At 36.4% G+C, this 16509-nt stretch overlaps 1 protein-coding gene across 6 annotated transcripts in view; it reads right to left on the bottom strand.

The window, feature by feature from the left end:
* Positions 1-16509, bottom strand: part of PUM2 (pumilio RNA binding family member 2) — an 80583-nt gene that overhangs the window by 23517 nt on the left and 40557 nt on the right. For 2 of the 6 annotated variants that reach the window (XM_008060130.2, XM_008060131.2), the window contains exons 10-12: positions 12959-13102; positions 12562-12849; positions 7659-7895 (exon numbers count right to left, since the gene is read on the bottom strand). In XM_008060130.2, the coding sequence (XP_008058321.1) occupies positions 7659-7895; positions 12562-12849; positions 12959-13102 (669 nt within the window). Of the gene's footprint in view, positions 1-4417; positions 4421-7658; positions 7896-12561; positions 12850-12958; positions 13103-16509 lie in introns of all 6 variants that reach the window. The other 4 variants (XM_021713412.1, XM_021713411.1, XM_008060132.2 and 1 more) reach the window with 4 other exon arrangements.

The raw sequence follows: 16509 nt of genomic DNA, 5'->3' as shown, positions 1-16509 counted from the left end.
TTCCCATTTATCTTGTGATTCTTTTCTATTAGCAATTTAAAGATGGTGTCTCTCAGTTTCTATTGCTTTAACTTTTAAAAAATAAAGGTAAGAGGAGACTATAACACAGAAGATATTTAATAATTTTCCCTCATTTATCAAGGAACATTTAAAGACTATGTTTTAAACATACGAACTATATTTTGGGCTGGTTTATTACATCATTGCTATCAATAACCCACCTTGCCAATTTCTATTGTACCATGAAAAGGAGGTCATTTTGAGCTGGGCTCGGTGGCTCAGCCTGTAATCCCGTGCCTTTGGGAGGCTGAGGTGAGTGGATTGCCTGAGCCTACGGGTTCGAGACCCGCCTGGGCAGCAAGACCTCATCTCTACAATAAATAAAAAAAAAATCAGCCAGGTGTGGTAGCGCGTGCCTGTAGTTCCAGCTACTTGGAAGGCTGAGGTGGAAGGATGGCTGGAGCCCAGCAGGTCGAGGCTGAGGTGGCCGGGAGCGGCCACTGCACTCCAGTCTAGGTGACAGAGTGAGACTCCAACTCAGAAAAAAAAAAAAGAAAAGAAAAAGAGGTCATTTTGTAGGTTTCAGAAATTGCCAAAATTTTGGAACTCTTGTGAAAACTCTCTCCCTCTTGACTGATAGACATGAGAAGACATTAACTTATCCCCCCAACCCCACCCAAAACAGTAAGTAATAGCATGTGCTTCTACAAACTGCATAATATGACTGTGGGCTTTTCTCTGCATACCTCAAATCACCCTGTCAGAACTGACCTAAGTTCTTTTTTTTTGGTTAATATATTTGGTAAGTTAATAAACCATCAAGCTATACATGCATTTCCTTTTAAATATTCCTACTGAGATTTCATGAATCATTGCCTTTCCTGAACAGAGTGAAGAAATATTGTAAGAACTGCGATTTTTCTCTTAAACTATTAATAACTAAGAAGGAATTATGTAATGTCATGGTTTAATATATTGTGAATATCAGGGAGAAACTTTGATACTAGACAAACATGGGCTCATTCATTTCCTGTTGATGGGCTTGGTGTAGTAGTAGAAAGAAGGTTGAACTTGGAACTGTCAAAGATGTACTTAACCCAGAAAACCTAAAACAAAAAACTACACACACGCAAAAAAACAAAAGCAAAACTCCACAACTATCCTAAAACTTCATTTTCACAGTGCAATATTCTAAAAAAGTATGAACAGAGAACACATTGATAGGAAACAGCCAAATAAATGCTTTAATGTAAAAATCTATGTAGGATATAAAATGTTTAAAAAGTAGCCAGTGTCCTTAATCAAGAATAGATCCAACAATAAAACATAAACTTTAAATTCAATTACCCAAACGTTTATAGAAACCTGAATACCATTAAAGTTATGGAGAAATTAGGCATGAGCTTTCTTGTTTCTAGTCTAGTAAAGAAAATAAACATAGAAGCAACACTAATATAATCCAGTCTGTAGCAAATGTGGTACAGAAAAATTGAGAAGAAAAATAATTCCAAAGGAGAAATAGTGTGTTATTATAGACTAGAATTATTAAATAAATTGAAGTCAATAGCATTACAATCATTATATCCTAACTATTTTTGTCTGCATTCACCACAAAACTACAAACTTGACAGTGGATAAGGATAGTGTTTTCCCTCCAGGGAGGCAGAGTCTGGTTTTTTTATTATATCACAACACGGATATTCAATAGCAGTTGAATTAAATTAAGTAAAAGTTCTGATCACACAATTCTAAAAAGGAAGTTAATAAGACTACACAAAAGATAAAATAGCAATTAGTCTCAGTAGCCATAAATAAAACTTGCTATTTGTATCCTATTTAAAATATATATATATTTTTTGAGTTGGAGTCTCAGTCACCCAGACTGGAGTGCAGTGGCACGCTTCTGGTTACCGCAGCCTCGACCTGCTGGGTTCCGGCCATCCTTCTGCCTCAGCCTTCCAAGTAGCTGGAACTACAGGAGCGCGCTACCACTCCCGGCTAATTTTTTTGATTTATTGTAGAGATGAATGAGGTCTCGCCAAGTTGCCCAGGCAGGTCTTGAACCCGCGGGCTCAGGCAATCCACTCACCTCAGCCTCCCAAAGGCGCGGGATTACAGGCTGAGCTACCGAACCCGACCTTAAAATATTTTAAGGTATCACATGAAGATTGTTATCTGATCAGATTTAATTTAAAAAATTAAATAAGATACTTTAGGAAACACTAAAGGTCAGTTGGTATCAAGTGAAAAATCACAAAGAAGCTAATATAACAGCATTCAAACTCACTTTTCCAACAAAGTCACAACAGGTTATTTGTTTTATTACAATTTTATTTAAAAATTTACCAAGATTCCCAATTTAGGAAACAAGATCCTTTTACATTTATTCAGATAGGTATTAGACAGATATAAAAGCATCCTTTATGAAGCAGTACAACATTTGGAGTAAATCAGATAAACCTGGGCTCAAAATTTTTGCTCTGCTTCTTACTACTTTCATGACTGTAAGTCAATTTCTTTGAGGAGGGAGGGGAGAAGGGGGGGAGAAGGCAGGGAGAAAGGAAGAGGGAGAGAGAAAGGGAGGGAGGAAGAAATAGAAGTCAAAGTTCATTTCTCCTCATTTGGATATTCAACTGCTAGAGCCCAACTTACTGAAACAACCATCCTTGATATTTACACTGAAATGGGGCCTTGGTCACAAATCAGGGAACTAAATGAGCAGAATTATTTTTGGATACTCTATTCTGTTCCACTAGTCTATTTATATATCCATGTGACAATAGCACAATCTTAGTTACTATAGCTTTGTAAATTCTGGTAACTGGCAGTATTAAGTTCTTTAACTTTGCTCAAGACTTGCTTGACTACTTGTAGTTCTGCTTTTCCATTTTCTTTTTTTGGTCGAAGTCTCACTCTGTTGCCCAGGCTGGAGTGCAGTGGCACGCTCATGGCCATCACAGCTTCAACCTGCTGGGCTCAGGCGATCCTTCTGTCTCAGCCTTCCAAGTAGCTGGAACCACAGGCATGTGCCACCACACCTGGCTAATTTCTTCTTTTTAAAAATTTATTGTAGAGATGAGGCCTTGTCAAGTTGTCCAGGCTGGTCTTGAATCTCTGGGCTCAGGGAATCCTCTCTCTCAACTCGGCCTCCCAAAGTGCTGGGATTACAGGCCTGAACCATTGCACCCAGCCCTGAGTCACTGTGCCTGGCCCTCATTTTCGTTTTTAAACCAGCCTGTTAGTTTCTTTTAAAAACTAAAATTTTGTTTTATTGACAGTACTATGTAGTCTAAATCAACTAGGTCTAGAAAGATCAACTAGAAGTTGGTATCTTTGTAATACCAAGTCTGTCAACCTACACGTTTATTTAAGGCTTTGATTTCTGTCAGCATTCAGAATTGACAGCCACCTTTCAATAAGCTAAATTCACTAAGTACAAATTTCATTTTTAGTATCCTTTTTTCTTAAGGGGAAAAAAAAGCCACGTCAAAAGTGAAGAGGTATAAGAAAAGTCATTAGTTTGTCAAAACCTAAGTTAAATAACAAAAATACGGAATGTTGCTTTATACCTGAAAGGTTCTACATCAATCTAGTTACTGTGAGCATAAAGACTAGATAGAGAAAATCAGAAATATCCAATACTGTATTATAAAAGTATATTAGAAGAAAATAAGGAAGGAGTTAGCTGGTAACATTGAAAGTATCTCAAAATAAGATGCTGACTTCTATCATGGACAAAACTACTATAGGTAAATTTTTTCCCCCTCTACCTAAACAGACCAGTGCAACATGAGAAAATAACTCATTTAATATTTAACACTGAACCTGAAGCCCCAAATTTAACACTCTTCCTTCACGTTTCAGAATAAAAACTATTAATCTTATTTTCTCTCCTTGTTCCTTTCCACTGCTTTCTCTAAACTCTAGTAATGTAAGTGCTGCTTCAAAAAGGTTGCAGTCAACCTGAGAACCAATAAAGAGGCTCCACATGGTCAAAAATGATATAATTTTAGGATAAAATAAAGATAGAATTGATGTCCCTCAGACTACAATGAATTAAAACATCCATTATCCTCCAAATTTATCACTTTATAAACAACAATTAGGATAAAAACACATGAGTCACCTTTAGAGGTTGCTAAGCGATTAGTTCATTATTCTAAAAGCTAGAAAATGAAAGAATCATGCATTATCCTGACTCCTATATGAGCTGTCTTTCAGGGTAACCTCACATTGATGAGGGAAGTTATTCTTTTTTTTCTAGAAAAGTTCCAGATAATGATGCAGAAAGAATGACAGAGTTAATGTATTACCATCTTGTAACCTCTGAAAAAATATTTAGGCAATGATCAAAGGCTGCTAAAAACATTAGGTGGATCAGCTTGGCTATCTCACAATGGAGACACCAGACATGTACCTCCTGACACAGTGCAACAAAAAGTACACAGAACCACATAATACCAAAAATACAAAACAAAACCAACCAACCCATAAGCCATCTGACCAAGCCTCTAGATCTAATTCCAATTTACAGGAAACACAGAACTATAGGAACATGCTAAACACCACCATGGGAAAGCAATCAGCAAAATAAAGAATAAGGGAAACTCAGCAGGACAAAGTTTCTTCATTAAATAAATATAAAAAAAGATGGAAAACCAATTACTGATTAAAAAACATATCAAATAAATGCAATGTATAAACCTTATTGGGACTGTGAGCGAACAAAACAATTGTAAAGACATTTGAGTAAATTAAAAAATCAAAGTTAATGAGAAATCATTGGTTTAAAAAAGTATGATAGTAATATTGTGTCTATGACTTTTTACTTAAAAAAAACCCTCTTAGCTATGTAATAAAGTGGAAGATTAAAATTATTTTTCATGCTTCTAACTTCAATACATTAAAGTATGTAACAGCTGCAAGTTTTAGCAAAAATGTTTTAACTCATTCTAAAAAACCAACACTTAAAACCTACAAATTGAAGTACCTGTTTTTCAATCAAAAAGGAACTACCAGTTGTACTGCTAAAAATACATATGTTGGTTAAATGCTTACTATTTTAAAAAATAAAACTTTTTTTTTTTTTTGAAAAGCCAGCACAGAATGTTAATATTAGGCATTCTCTGTGACTCTTAACTAGCACAAGCAAAGAAACATCCTTTGGGAATGCAGATCTCAAGGCCTACAAATAACTATACTGGTTATAATAGTCATATCTTAAAATAAGACCTACCAAGAAAATAACCTGGAATTAATTCCAACCAATTCTAATGAGGCAGAGAATTTATCTCTATCTTATAATTTTAATATTCTTAATATGTGCACTGAGTACAATTACTTTTAAAACATATGTAAATTATATGTTTGGAAATATTCTACATACTAGCAGCCTTTAGATTGGATTTATAAGCTTTTTTGGGGGGATGAGGGTAAGACTCTCACTCTGCTGCCAAGGCTGGAGTGCAGTAGCAAACTCACAGCCATCACAGACTCAAACAGCTGGGCTCAAGTGAGGAATCCTTCCACCTCAGCTGGAACTACAGGTACACGCCACCATGACCAGCTCATATTTTGATTTATTGTGGACATGACGTCTCACCAAGTTGCCCAGGCTGGTCTCGAACTCCTGGACTCAGGCAATCCTCTTGCCTTGGCCTCCCAAAGTGCTGGGATTACAGGCATGAGGCACCATACCTGGCTTTTTTTTAAAAATCAGAGAGCATGGAAGCCTTGCATCAGGAGCCAATCACAGCAAAGTGCAGAATAGATTATTTTCATGAACAGTATGCAAAGAGCAAATTTATGAACTCTTCTGAGTCATTTTCAACCTGGTAGTGTTCTACTGGCTGTATACAATGTTGCCAGTTATACTACAACTAAAGCTAAGAGAAACTGGGGATCATAAAATAAAATAACGTAGATAATTACTAATTTCAATCAGAAGTATATTAAAATAATGGATTTCAAGCTGAAGCTAATCTAAGGAGTTTGACTCTGGGTACAAAGTATTAGGCTATAACGTTTAACTGCTGGTGAAAGTGGTGATTATTTCCCACAATTGGCCAGAATTCCTTCCTTAAACATCTATTAGGTTGGTTTCTTTACAATACACTGAAAGGTAGAGAAGTACATATCTAGATTGCTGTTTAATTACAGAGACATCTAATAAGTCATTTATATCCAATTTGTAAGCAAGCCATGTTTATTGTCATTTATACAGGCGCTAAAGCACAACACAAGCAATAACAGTCGAACAGGAATCTGGTCTGAAACTTACCTATGAAAAGATGACAGGACATGACAAATATAATCTTAACAATAAAACACAAAACTAATATGATAGGTCTATTCTTAGGCTTATGTTCCAAATTTTTGTGTCCATTTCAAAGGCATGTCTTATGGAGTGGGGTATCTGAGCAGTAATAATAGAAATCAGGAACTGAGCAGCTCCTGTGACTAAAAATAGATGATAAATGAAGGAAGGTATTAGGTTAAAAGCTGGTAAGTCTACACATATAGTGCTGTAAAGTATATCTTATGGCTCCATCTGAATAAATTGATTGTATATATTCAATATCCTCAAGAGCAAAGGTTGAGAATTCAGGGTAGAGGACCAAAGTCCTTAACAAAAAAATTTAGCCCATTGTGCAATAACATAAATCTAAATGATTATTGCAACAGATACGTATGTTATAAGGATAGTTACCATATTAATGAGCTTTAGAAAAATATAGCTATACCCATATGATTGGAGGGGATGGTCAAACATAGTCACTAACTTACAGTATATCTGCTTACAATAGCAACATTACTTTTTAAACCACAAGCTGATTTAAATCTTTCCAAGCACATAAAAGTCAGCAATAAAATCCCTCAGTTTCAGCTGAGGAAGCCAGAATTACAAAAACTCAAAACATGATTTAATAAAATAATTTCTTGGACAAGACAGAATTCATATATAGTTTCTGGTGTCCAAATACCCTTTTTCCACAAGGATAAATCATTCCTGGAGAGGGGGAAAAGGTAACCACCAATTTAATACTTTGGGAGAGGGGACAATTTTAATATACGGACATAAACAAAAGGTTAAAATGCTCCAACTTTAGAGTTACAACAAGCCTAAAACATTTTACCAACATATTCAAAAGTAAAAGAAGTATATGGCCCAAGCCCGTAAGATTCTCTAGCTCACAAACACACTAAATTCAAATCCCCTGGTCTAACTTTTTGATAAAATAGCAGGGCATTGAAAGGCCAAAGCAAAAACCAGTGTACAAAATTATTTAAACTCAGTAACTATGTAACTAGTATTTCCTTATGGTGTGCAAAAATTTTTGATAGTGAATTTTCTCTTTCACTATCATTTATAAACAGCTGACTTTTCAGATGCTCTAAAAGACACAAATCAAAAGCACAGACAAGAAAAAACACACCATTGTATTTCATAAAAGAAACAAGATACAATAGGGGGTCTTTACCTTATTGTACATTAGACCCTCACTTTGAATTTTCAGGAAAGTAGAACTTTTTCTAAAAGCAAAAGCAATTTGGCATGTTTTATCGAACATTAAATAGTTTACATATATTATAAACACACACACAAACACACATACATGTATACATACAAATAAAAAGGGTTTTGGTTTTTTTTTTACCTAAATGCAAACTGGATGAGGATCCATGTGATGAAAGTGATGGCGGTGGCGTAAGTGAATGTCCTGGAGTTTGGCTTGGCAGAGGCATGCCTATTGGACTTGGAGAGGAGGAAAATCCCAGACTATTGTAAAATGGTTGCCCTATGGGTGCTAGGCTGCTACTAGATCTTTTGTACAAGTCAGAGCTAGTAGATAGAGACTCTCTCCTTGTGGCACTACTACTTGCAGAACTGCCAACTGAAGAAGAAATAAAAAAAACCCTAATTACATACAGTGTTAACTGAATAAAACCTATCCCCAACTCTCGCTGGGCAATAACAGAAGTGATCACAATAATTATTTTTAGAAACATAATGGAAAAGATAATTACTGTGATAACTACATATACTAACTTAATAATCATAAAAGGGTATAAATGCACCCCAAAAAGTAACCAAATACTTAACAGAGCAGTCATGTTTCATTATTTCACACATATTTACCACTGACACATATAATTAATGTGCTTTAATACCCTGGTATGATTTATAAACCCTGGAATTGCAAGTTGTCTGTAATTAGGATATGCTAGAGATTCAATTCAGTAAGGTTAAATTCTGGTAGAATCCTAATCTCTGGAACCTGGTTCTTACATCAACTCAAGGCTAAGAAAAGATTATACTAATAAAAGGAATATTAATACATTTCCTTCACCATTCACATTTAATTTGTCTTCTAGCTGTATTCACAACATAGCCCTTTAAGTCTATATTGGCCCGAATATTAGTCAGTTTTTTATGAGTCAGAGTCTCACTCTGATGCCCAGGCAGGAGTGCAGTGGCACAATCATGGCTACCACAGCCTCGACCTACTGGGCTCAGACAACCCTTCTGCCTCAGCATCCTGAATCGCTGGGATTACAAGCAAATGCCACCATGCCCGGCTAATTTTTTTCTTTTAATTGTAGAGATGAGGTCTCACCATGTTGCCCAGGCTGGTCTCAAATTCCTGGGCTCAGCCAATCCTCAGCTTCCCAAAGTGCTGGGATTACAGGTGTGAGCCACCATGGCTGGCCACACTACACCTTTTCCTTTGTTCTCCAACAACTTAATTACAAAATATACATGAAAATATAAAACTTTCTTCTAGAAGATTAATAGCTCTCATTTTTATCACACCAAAACATGTTTTCACTTATTTTGTAAGACTCTTTCATTCCTACAATTCTATTACTGGCCTCCTGAACCCTTTACTCAGTGAAAATTGATCAAATTTTTCCCCCTCCATAGATAACATACAATTTATCTTATCTCACCATCTCTTATGGTATTACATACCAAATTCTTTCTACTTAATGCCAAATTTAACTATTAACCTACTAATCTTTTTTGTATTTCACAAAAATAACCAAAAATAGAATCATACTACCATGTAGGTAGAAGGCCTTGGTAAGCTATGTATGCTCAGAAGAGCAAACCAAAATCTGGTTGTTAATCAGCATATAGCTGGATAATATAATTCTTTACCATTTATAATAAGAGCTGTCCAAAACTCCCAATTCTCAAGTCTCTTTTAGAGACTGTAAATAGGTTTCCTTTCTATTTCTTTTTTTTTTTTTGAGTTGGAGTCTTACTCTGTCGCCCAGACTGGAGTGCAATGGCTGCTCCCGGCCACCGCAGCCTTGACCTGCTGGGCGCCGGTGATCCTTCCACCTCAACCCTCCAAGTACCTGGAACTACAGGGGCACGCTAATTTTTTATTTATTGTGGAGATGAGGTCTCACCAAGTTGCCCAGGCAGGTCTCGAACCCGCGGGCTCAGGTAATTCACTCACCTCAGCCTCCCAAGGCGCGGGATTATAGGCTGAGCCACCGAGCCCGGCTAGGTTCCTTTCTATTTCTAAACACTAGCCTCTTTTAGTTGAATGCCTTTTTCATCTAAGAGAATTTCATACTACATTTCTTAACTGACCAAATAAAAATTTCAACAAGCTCTATATTCGGACCAATACAGCAATTCTTTCTAAGGAATCTTAGAAAGCTTCTACTAAATCTTGTTTTTTGTTGTTGTTGTTTTTTTAAAGTTACAAGTCATATATAAATGGTTTCTAACGGTATAGATTAAAGAAAAAAAATTAAGGAGAGTACATGATGGGTAGACTAAGTTAAGATTATAAAACAGATACAAATTGTGTTGGTTTTGCCAAATTCAAAATTCTATAAAGAAGGAAAAAAATCGGGCTCATGCTACTTTATTAGGCAAAAGATTATAATGCTATTCACCAAACCTTTCATGTCAGCCAATGCAGTTTCTAAAAGACTGATCATGTTTTACTGAAAACTTCACATTTTAAGATATCATATAATAGAAAAATATTAGGTAGCGATATGTATTTTAATAGCAAAAACAAATATAAATAACTCTTCTTGAGTTGGTTTTGGCAAAATTGTCAATGCCTGCAACATTACCTATGCTAATTTAAAAGGACACTGTCAAAGTGATTTTTCTAAAATATGGCTAAACTTTAAATTCCTGTTTATTTCAAAAAACAATTTAACTGACAAGGAAAAAGACGACAGCTCTCTAATGAGAGCAGCAGCATTATCATTCCCCTGGCTAATAACCAAAAATAAAAAATAAAAAAAATAAAAACAAAAACAAAAAAACAGCTTAACTAAACATGCAATATTATTTTTCTCCAAAAGGAAAAGCCAAGCCAAACATTTAAGATAATTCAGAAAAAACTTTAAGCATAAAGAAGCTGGCTCTTTTAAGTTTTACCATGTGCCCAAATTACAGTATGACTATGAAGTATGAAACAAACTATACCTTAAATATCTAAGAGGCTAGACAGGTCACTAATCATTCATCAATTGTGTTAACAAAAAAAGGTTAAATTACAAACTTTCTATCGTAACAGCACTTAAAAATAGGTCATAGAAAAGATTTAATTACTATATCACAATGAATAAGTTTCTTGCGCAACTATATTATAATATGGGCTATTTAATATTTAACACTGTTAAGCAAAAATTTCATCACAGAGGTAAGAGAATAACTGTATGTAAATTGTGTATACATGCACACGGTCATATTGTATTGTACATTTCATAAAAATACGTAATTGCCATCATGTGAAATGGCCACGGACAAACTTGTAAGAGTACATTATGTGTAGCACTTGAATGAACTCTCACAAAATGTCCAAGAGGAGGGAGAAGATTAGATAGTTTACTGGGATTCAGGGGTGGCAGTCACCTAATGCTCTCTAAAGCAAGGTAAAACAAACCTTTACAGACTGAAAATCAGAATTGAGTAAGGAATGTTTATAAATAAGGGAGGCACACAGACCAGTTTTGAGGGGACAAAATGTTCGTGCCAACCAGTTCCTGAATGTAGGGGGAGACAGTCTTAACTAAAACTAAGAGATAAATGGGAATTTGGAGGATAAATAAGGGACCTGGGACACCTACAAATCTATACTAGACCACCAGTGACATATTACATTAGAAAAGCTCTCTTTTTCCTGGATTATTTAGGGTCTACAAATCTATAGTTTACAAACTAGTTATTTCAACAAGGTTTATTTTTTAAATTATGTTTTCAGCGTTCCTCAAAATGTTTAGAATTCCTTGGAGGAAAATGCTCCAATTATGTTAGAAACAAAGAACGAGTTCTATGGGAGTGCATGAGCTGGACATAAAAATACAAAACTCCAAAAGGAATTTAAAAAAACTCTGAGTAGAAAAATTAAAAGATTTAACAATCTCCATGTTCACAGGATTTTCCCTCAGAAATTCTTGCGGGCATTCTCTAGATAACTTTGTTAGGTGACTACGACATTTTAAAAATTGTATTTCATTATAATAAATGAAAAAATATTCTGCATTTTAAAGTTTACAGCTGTTCTAGACTATTCCGCTTATAAATATGAATGACAAAAGTTCAGAAGACACTCCCTTAGAAAACTGACAAGCACTGTTAATAATGACTGGCATATGTTAGTTGTGCCATTTTCCGCACCAGGAAAGAATATAATCTGATGTGGTGGGAAAACAGATCAGAGAAGCAGATATTAAGGATTCTAGAACGTTATGTTACAGAAATAGAAAATCTCAAGGTTCAAATAGCCCTGCCTTCATGAAGAAAAGGCTGCCAATTGCACCAACAGAACTAGATAAGGTACTTTCCCTGTTTCCTGAATACTCTGGAAATCTCACAGAATATACAAGGTGTCAATGTGGGCTTCTTCTGATTTCACTTAGTCCTTCCTCAGTCACAAGATCAAGGAACCATAGTTTGTATGGGTCAATTATTTATTTTGTGAAGCTATTTAAAATTTTTATTTCTTAAGTATTATATAAACCTAAGATATATAAATAGACATCTCTTTAAATGAATTTTTAGTGAAAGGCTAAATTATTTATCTAATAATTTCATTACATATATACACATATATATTTATATATTATGCCAAATTTAAAAAGCCATAATGAACCACCAACATTTAATAAGAAAACCATTCGATAAGCACACAAAGATAATTATTTTAAAACACCACAAATTTAGATGGCAAAATAGTAGCCTCCACAAACATTAATATTTTAGAAATAAGGAAGGGCTAATAATTAGCATACAAGATATTGATCCAAATAAACCTTATTAAAATAAAAACTATACTAATAAATTCCTAAAGCCAGGGGAGAAAGGAAATGTATTATATATGAGCAAAGGATAGGGGGCTTGAAATGAGTTTAACAGTCATAAATGTTAAAAAGATTTGCAGAATACATTTTCTCATACACAATTAAGCCAATAATACTTTATCCCTGTCCTTCCTACACTATTACTTATTTTAATGTTAAAAACACACATATACCTCATGCCCACTTAACAGAGTACACTCATCTTAAAAACAAACTTACCTGATGATCCAAATCCACTGAGGGCTGAGCCTATAGCAGCACCCAGAGAGTTACCACTTCCAAAGCCAAGAGATGTACTTCCAGGTTGACCAGGTCCATGAGAAAATAAAGAACTGCTCTGGGAGCTATTAGTCAAAGAACTGCTCCCATAAAATGAATTAGATTGCAGATTAGTGCTTGGCTGCTGTTGCTGCTGCTGCTGTGGTGGCTGCGTGCCAATTGGCCGAAACAGACCATTTGTGCTGCCTGTAAGACTATTTGCAGTTCCTCCAGCTGCTGCTGCTGCTGCTGTAAAAAAAATTTCAGATACTTCTTTAAACTACCCAGAAAACGACTGTTTTTAAAATGATATTGCAACACCAGAAAAATCATCCTGTAAGATATCAGTTACACTTACCAGCTTGTGCTGCTGCTGAACTAATCAAAACAGGTGTTGGAGCCATTAATCGAACTGGAGTTCCCAAGCCAGTTCTTGCTCCAGGGCCAACCACTAAGGCACCAGTCTGATCATAATAGGCAGTTGGAGCTAGTACTTGATAGCCTAAATAACATTAAAATAAATGTTCACTAATGAAAACCCATTGTAGAAAACATGCATATTTTCTCCTGCATCTACAGCTTGTCACCTAGAAAACAGAGCTACTTTATACTATTACTATAAAATCCTTAAATAGTTACCGTATGCAAAGTAACACATTTGAGAAGGTCTTACCAAATATATAAAAAAACAAAAAATGTTGATAAGAATTCTTTCTTTTTGAGTCAGGGTCTGCTCTGTTGCCCAGGATGGAGTGCAGTGGCAAGATGACGGCTCACTGCAACCTTGACCTATTAGGCTCAGGCCATCCTTCCACTTCAGCTACACAAGTAGCTGGGAATGCAGGTACAGCATCCAGCTAGTTCTTTATAGTAATGGGGTCTCGCTGTGTTGCTCAGGCTGGTTTTAAACTACCAGACTCAAGCAATCCTCCTGTCTTGGCCTCCCAAAGAGTTGAGATTGCAGGTGTCAGCCACTGCACTCGGCCAGCATTTTTTTTTCTTTTAAAGTTTTGCGATCCCTTTTTTTTTTTTGAGTCGGAGTCTCACGTTGTCACCCAGGCTGGAGTGCAGTGGCAAGATAGCTCACCACAGCCTCCAACTCCTGGGCTCAAGTGATCCTTCCGCCTCAGCTTCCTGAATAGCTAGGACTATAGGTGCACGCCACCACACCCAGCTTACTTTTCATTTTTTGTAGAGACTAGGTCTCATTATGTTGCTAAGGCTGATCTCCAACTCCTGGACTCAAGTAATTCTCCCACCTTGGCCTTCCAAAGTGCTAGGATTACAGACAGGCATGAGATGCTACACCCAGCCTTAAGAGGTATCTTTGAGATGCCGTTCACTTATGGGCCACAAAATGAAGAGGTATTTTCTTCAATATAGAAACTATAGGCCATGAAGAGCAGATATAAGAAAAATATCACCATCTAGTCAGCCTTATGAGAAGGATGGGCCAGGCACGGTGGGTCACGCCTATAATCCCAGCACTTTGGGAGGTCGAAGTGAGAGAAATGCCTGAGCCCATGAGTTCAAGACCAGACTGGGTAACTTGGTGAGACCTCATCGCTACAGAAAATAAAAAAATAAAAATAAAAATTAGCCGGGTGTGGTGGCACACGCCTGCAGATCCAACTACTTGGAGGGCTCAGGGGAAGAATCACCTGAGCCCAGCAGGTTAAGGCTGTGGTGGCTATGAGCATGCCACTGCATTCCAGCCTGGGTGAGATTCCAACTCAAAAAAGAAAAAGAGAAGGATGGATAGAAAGACTGACAGGAGTCAGGTCACAATCACAGTCACTATAAGAAATGGCTGCTCCACATAACATTAATAAGGATACCTGATCTCAAACCAGGTGAAATGGGGATCAAAGGGAGACCCAAAGTTTACCTGTACAATGACCACCTATCTACCTAATCCTGAATTGTACTCCACATCTTTAAAACAAAAAAAGACTGCTCTGCAATTTCAATAAAGCTCTAAACCTCATTAGCAGCATTCCTTAGATTTTCATTTGTAAGCATCTCTTTAAAAATTTAATCATACAGCCCACCTGTAAAGGTTCTCAAGCTAAAGTCTGAATCAGGAAGGTATTAGTTTTATTGTAACCTTGAGCGAGACAGGTAACAATGTACATTATTCATAACTACTAGAGAGAGAAGTTTACTTCTCAGCAGCCTTTCCCAATGGGATTTCCTTATCTGAACCAAAGAATACAGAAAATTATCTGAATGATTATTTTGCCAATTATTCCAAGAATGGTACATAACAAATATCATGTAAGAAGCACAGGAGAGAAGGTAACTACTATATTCAGTAAGTACTTTAAAGCAATAAGGCTTTATTTTCTTCTGGAACTCGGGTTGAGAAAGGCTGCCTAATACAGTGACAAGTACTCAGGATCAATAGCCTGACAATTACCTGCAAAAATGTACTGGCAACTTCAAATATAGAATTTATAAAAAATATAGAATATATACTGAAATACATTCCAACACCAATTTTTGAGTTTTCTTTTGTTAATACTACGCAGAAGCAAAAGTTATAGTAAAATTAGTGTTGAAGCAGCATGAAAATTTTATTGCCTTCCAACACAGCAGGCTAAATTCAGTTCAATAAATAATGCTGAGATAAACACTTCACCTGTAAGACAGACCCTTTCACATGCAAAGATTGTTTTTTGGAAAATACAGTAATTCTGACCAAAAATAAACATTAGCACATTGGTAATAAAACATATTACTAGTAAATCTCAAGCTGCAGATGCCAGTCAATAGTTTTTAACTGGTATGTGTGATCTAGTTCTAAATCTAAGACACACAAAATACTCTTGTTCATACACTTTATCATCTCCTTAACATCTGAATTTTTTTTTTCTTTTTTGAGTTGGAGTCTCACTCTGTCGCCCAGACTGGAGTGCAGTGGCCACTCCCGCCACCACAGCCTCAGCCTGCTGGGCTCCGGCGATCCTTCCGCCTCAGCCTTCCGAGTAGCCGGAATTACAGGCATGCGCCACCATGCCCGGCTGATTTTTTTATTTATTGTAGAGATGAGGTCTCGCTGCCCAGGCAGGTCTCGAACCCACGGGCTTAGGCAATTCACTTACCTCAGCCTCCCAAAGGCGCGGGATTACAGGCTGAGCCACCAAGGCTGGCTGAATTTTTTTTTTTAAGTTGACTCATCTGGACATTTGGTTGCAAATACTCTACCCACAAATCAAATAGCACTTAACTGCTATTTAATAGCATACATAAAATCCCAGAGAAGAAATAGCCCAGTCATTTTATCTCTGAAGACCTGTTCACCTTCTCAAATCCATTCATTCTCTTTATTACCACTATTCTGTACAACCAGATCTTTTGCCCCACACCTATAACCTATTCTGTAGAGTAATCTTTTATATCCAATCTAATACCACACACTTGCTCAAAACATTCCAAAGGCTTAACATGAATAGAAAAACTAAATATAGCCCACATGATCTGGTTGATCCCTGGCCATCTTTCTAGTTTTACTTAACATAAGAATACCTTTCACACTCTGGATAAAATGAGGTTTCAAACTCCTCAAAGGAACTATGCTTCCCCTCACCACAGGGCTTTGATGTATTCTGTTTCCTTGTCACAGAATGCTGTACATTCCCTCTCCCGTTCCCTGCTTAACTTAGTCCAATTTTTTTCATGAATTCATCCATGAAAACTGGAAAATGACAGTAGTGTTGGTAATTTTCAAGTTGAAGGCCAAGAAAAGTCTCCATAACATGATAACATATAAGGAAAAATCTAAAGGAATTGAGAGAACAAGTCAAGCAGATAGCTTTAACATCTCTCTAAATAGAGGAAACAGAAAGTAAGCCAGTATGGCTTCAACAGAGATGGAAGAACAATAAGATGAACAAGGGACCAGATCTT

The sequence above is a fragment of the Carlito syrichta genome, unplaced genomic scaffold (assembly GCF_000164805.1).
Source record: "Carlito syrichta isolate Samal-C Ts95f unplaced genomic scaffold, Tarsius_syrichta-2.0.1 Scaffold304525, whole genome shotgun sequence".
Lineage (NCBI taxonomy): Eukaryota > Metazoa > Chordata > Mammalia > Primates > Tarsiidae > Carlito > Carlito syrichta.
This window is presented reverse-complemented; position numbering and strand designations above follow the sequence as displayed.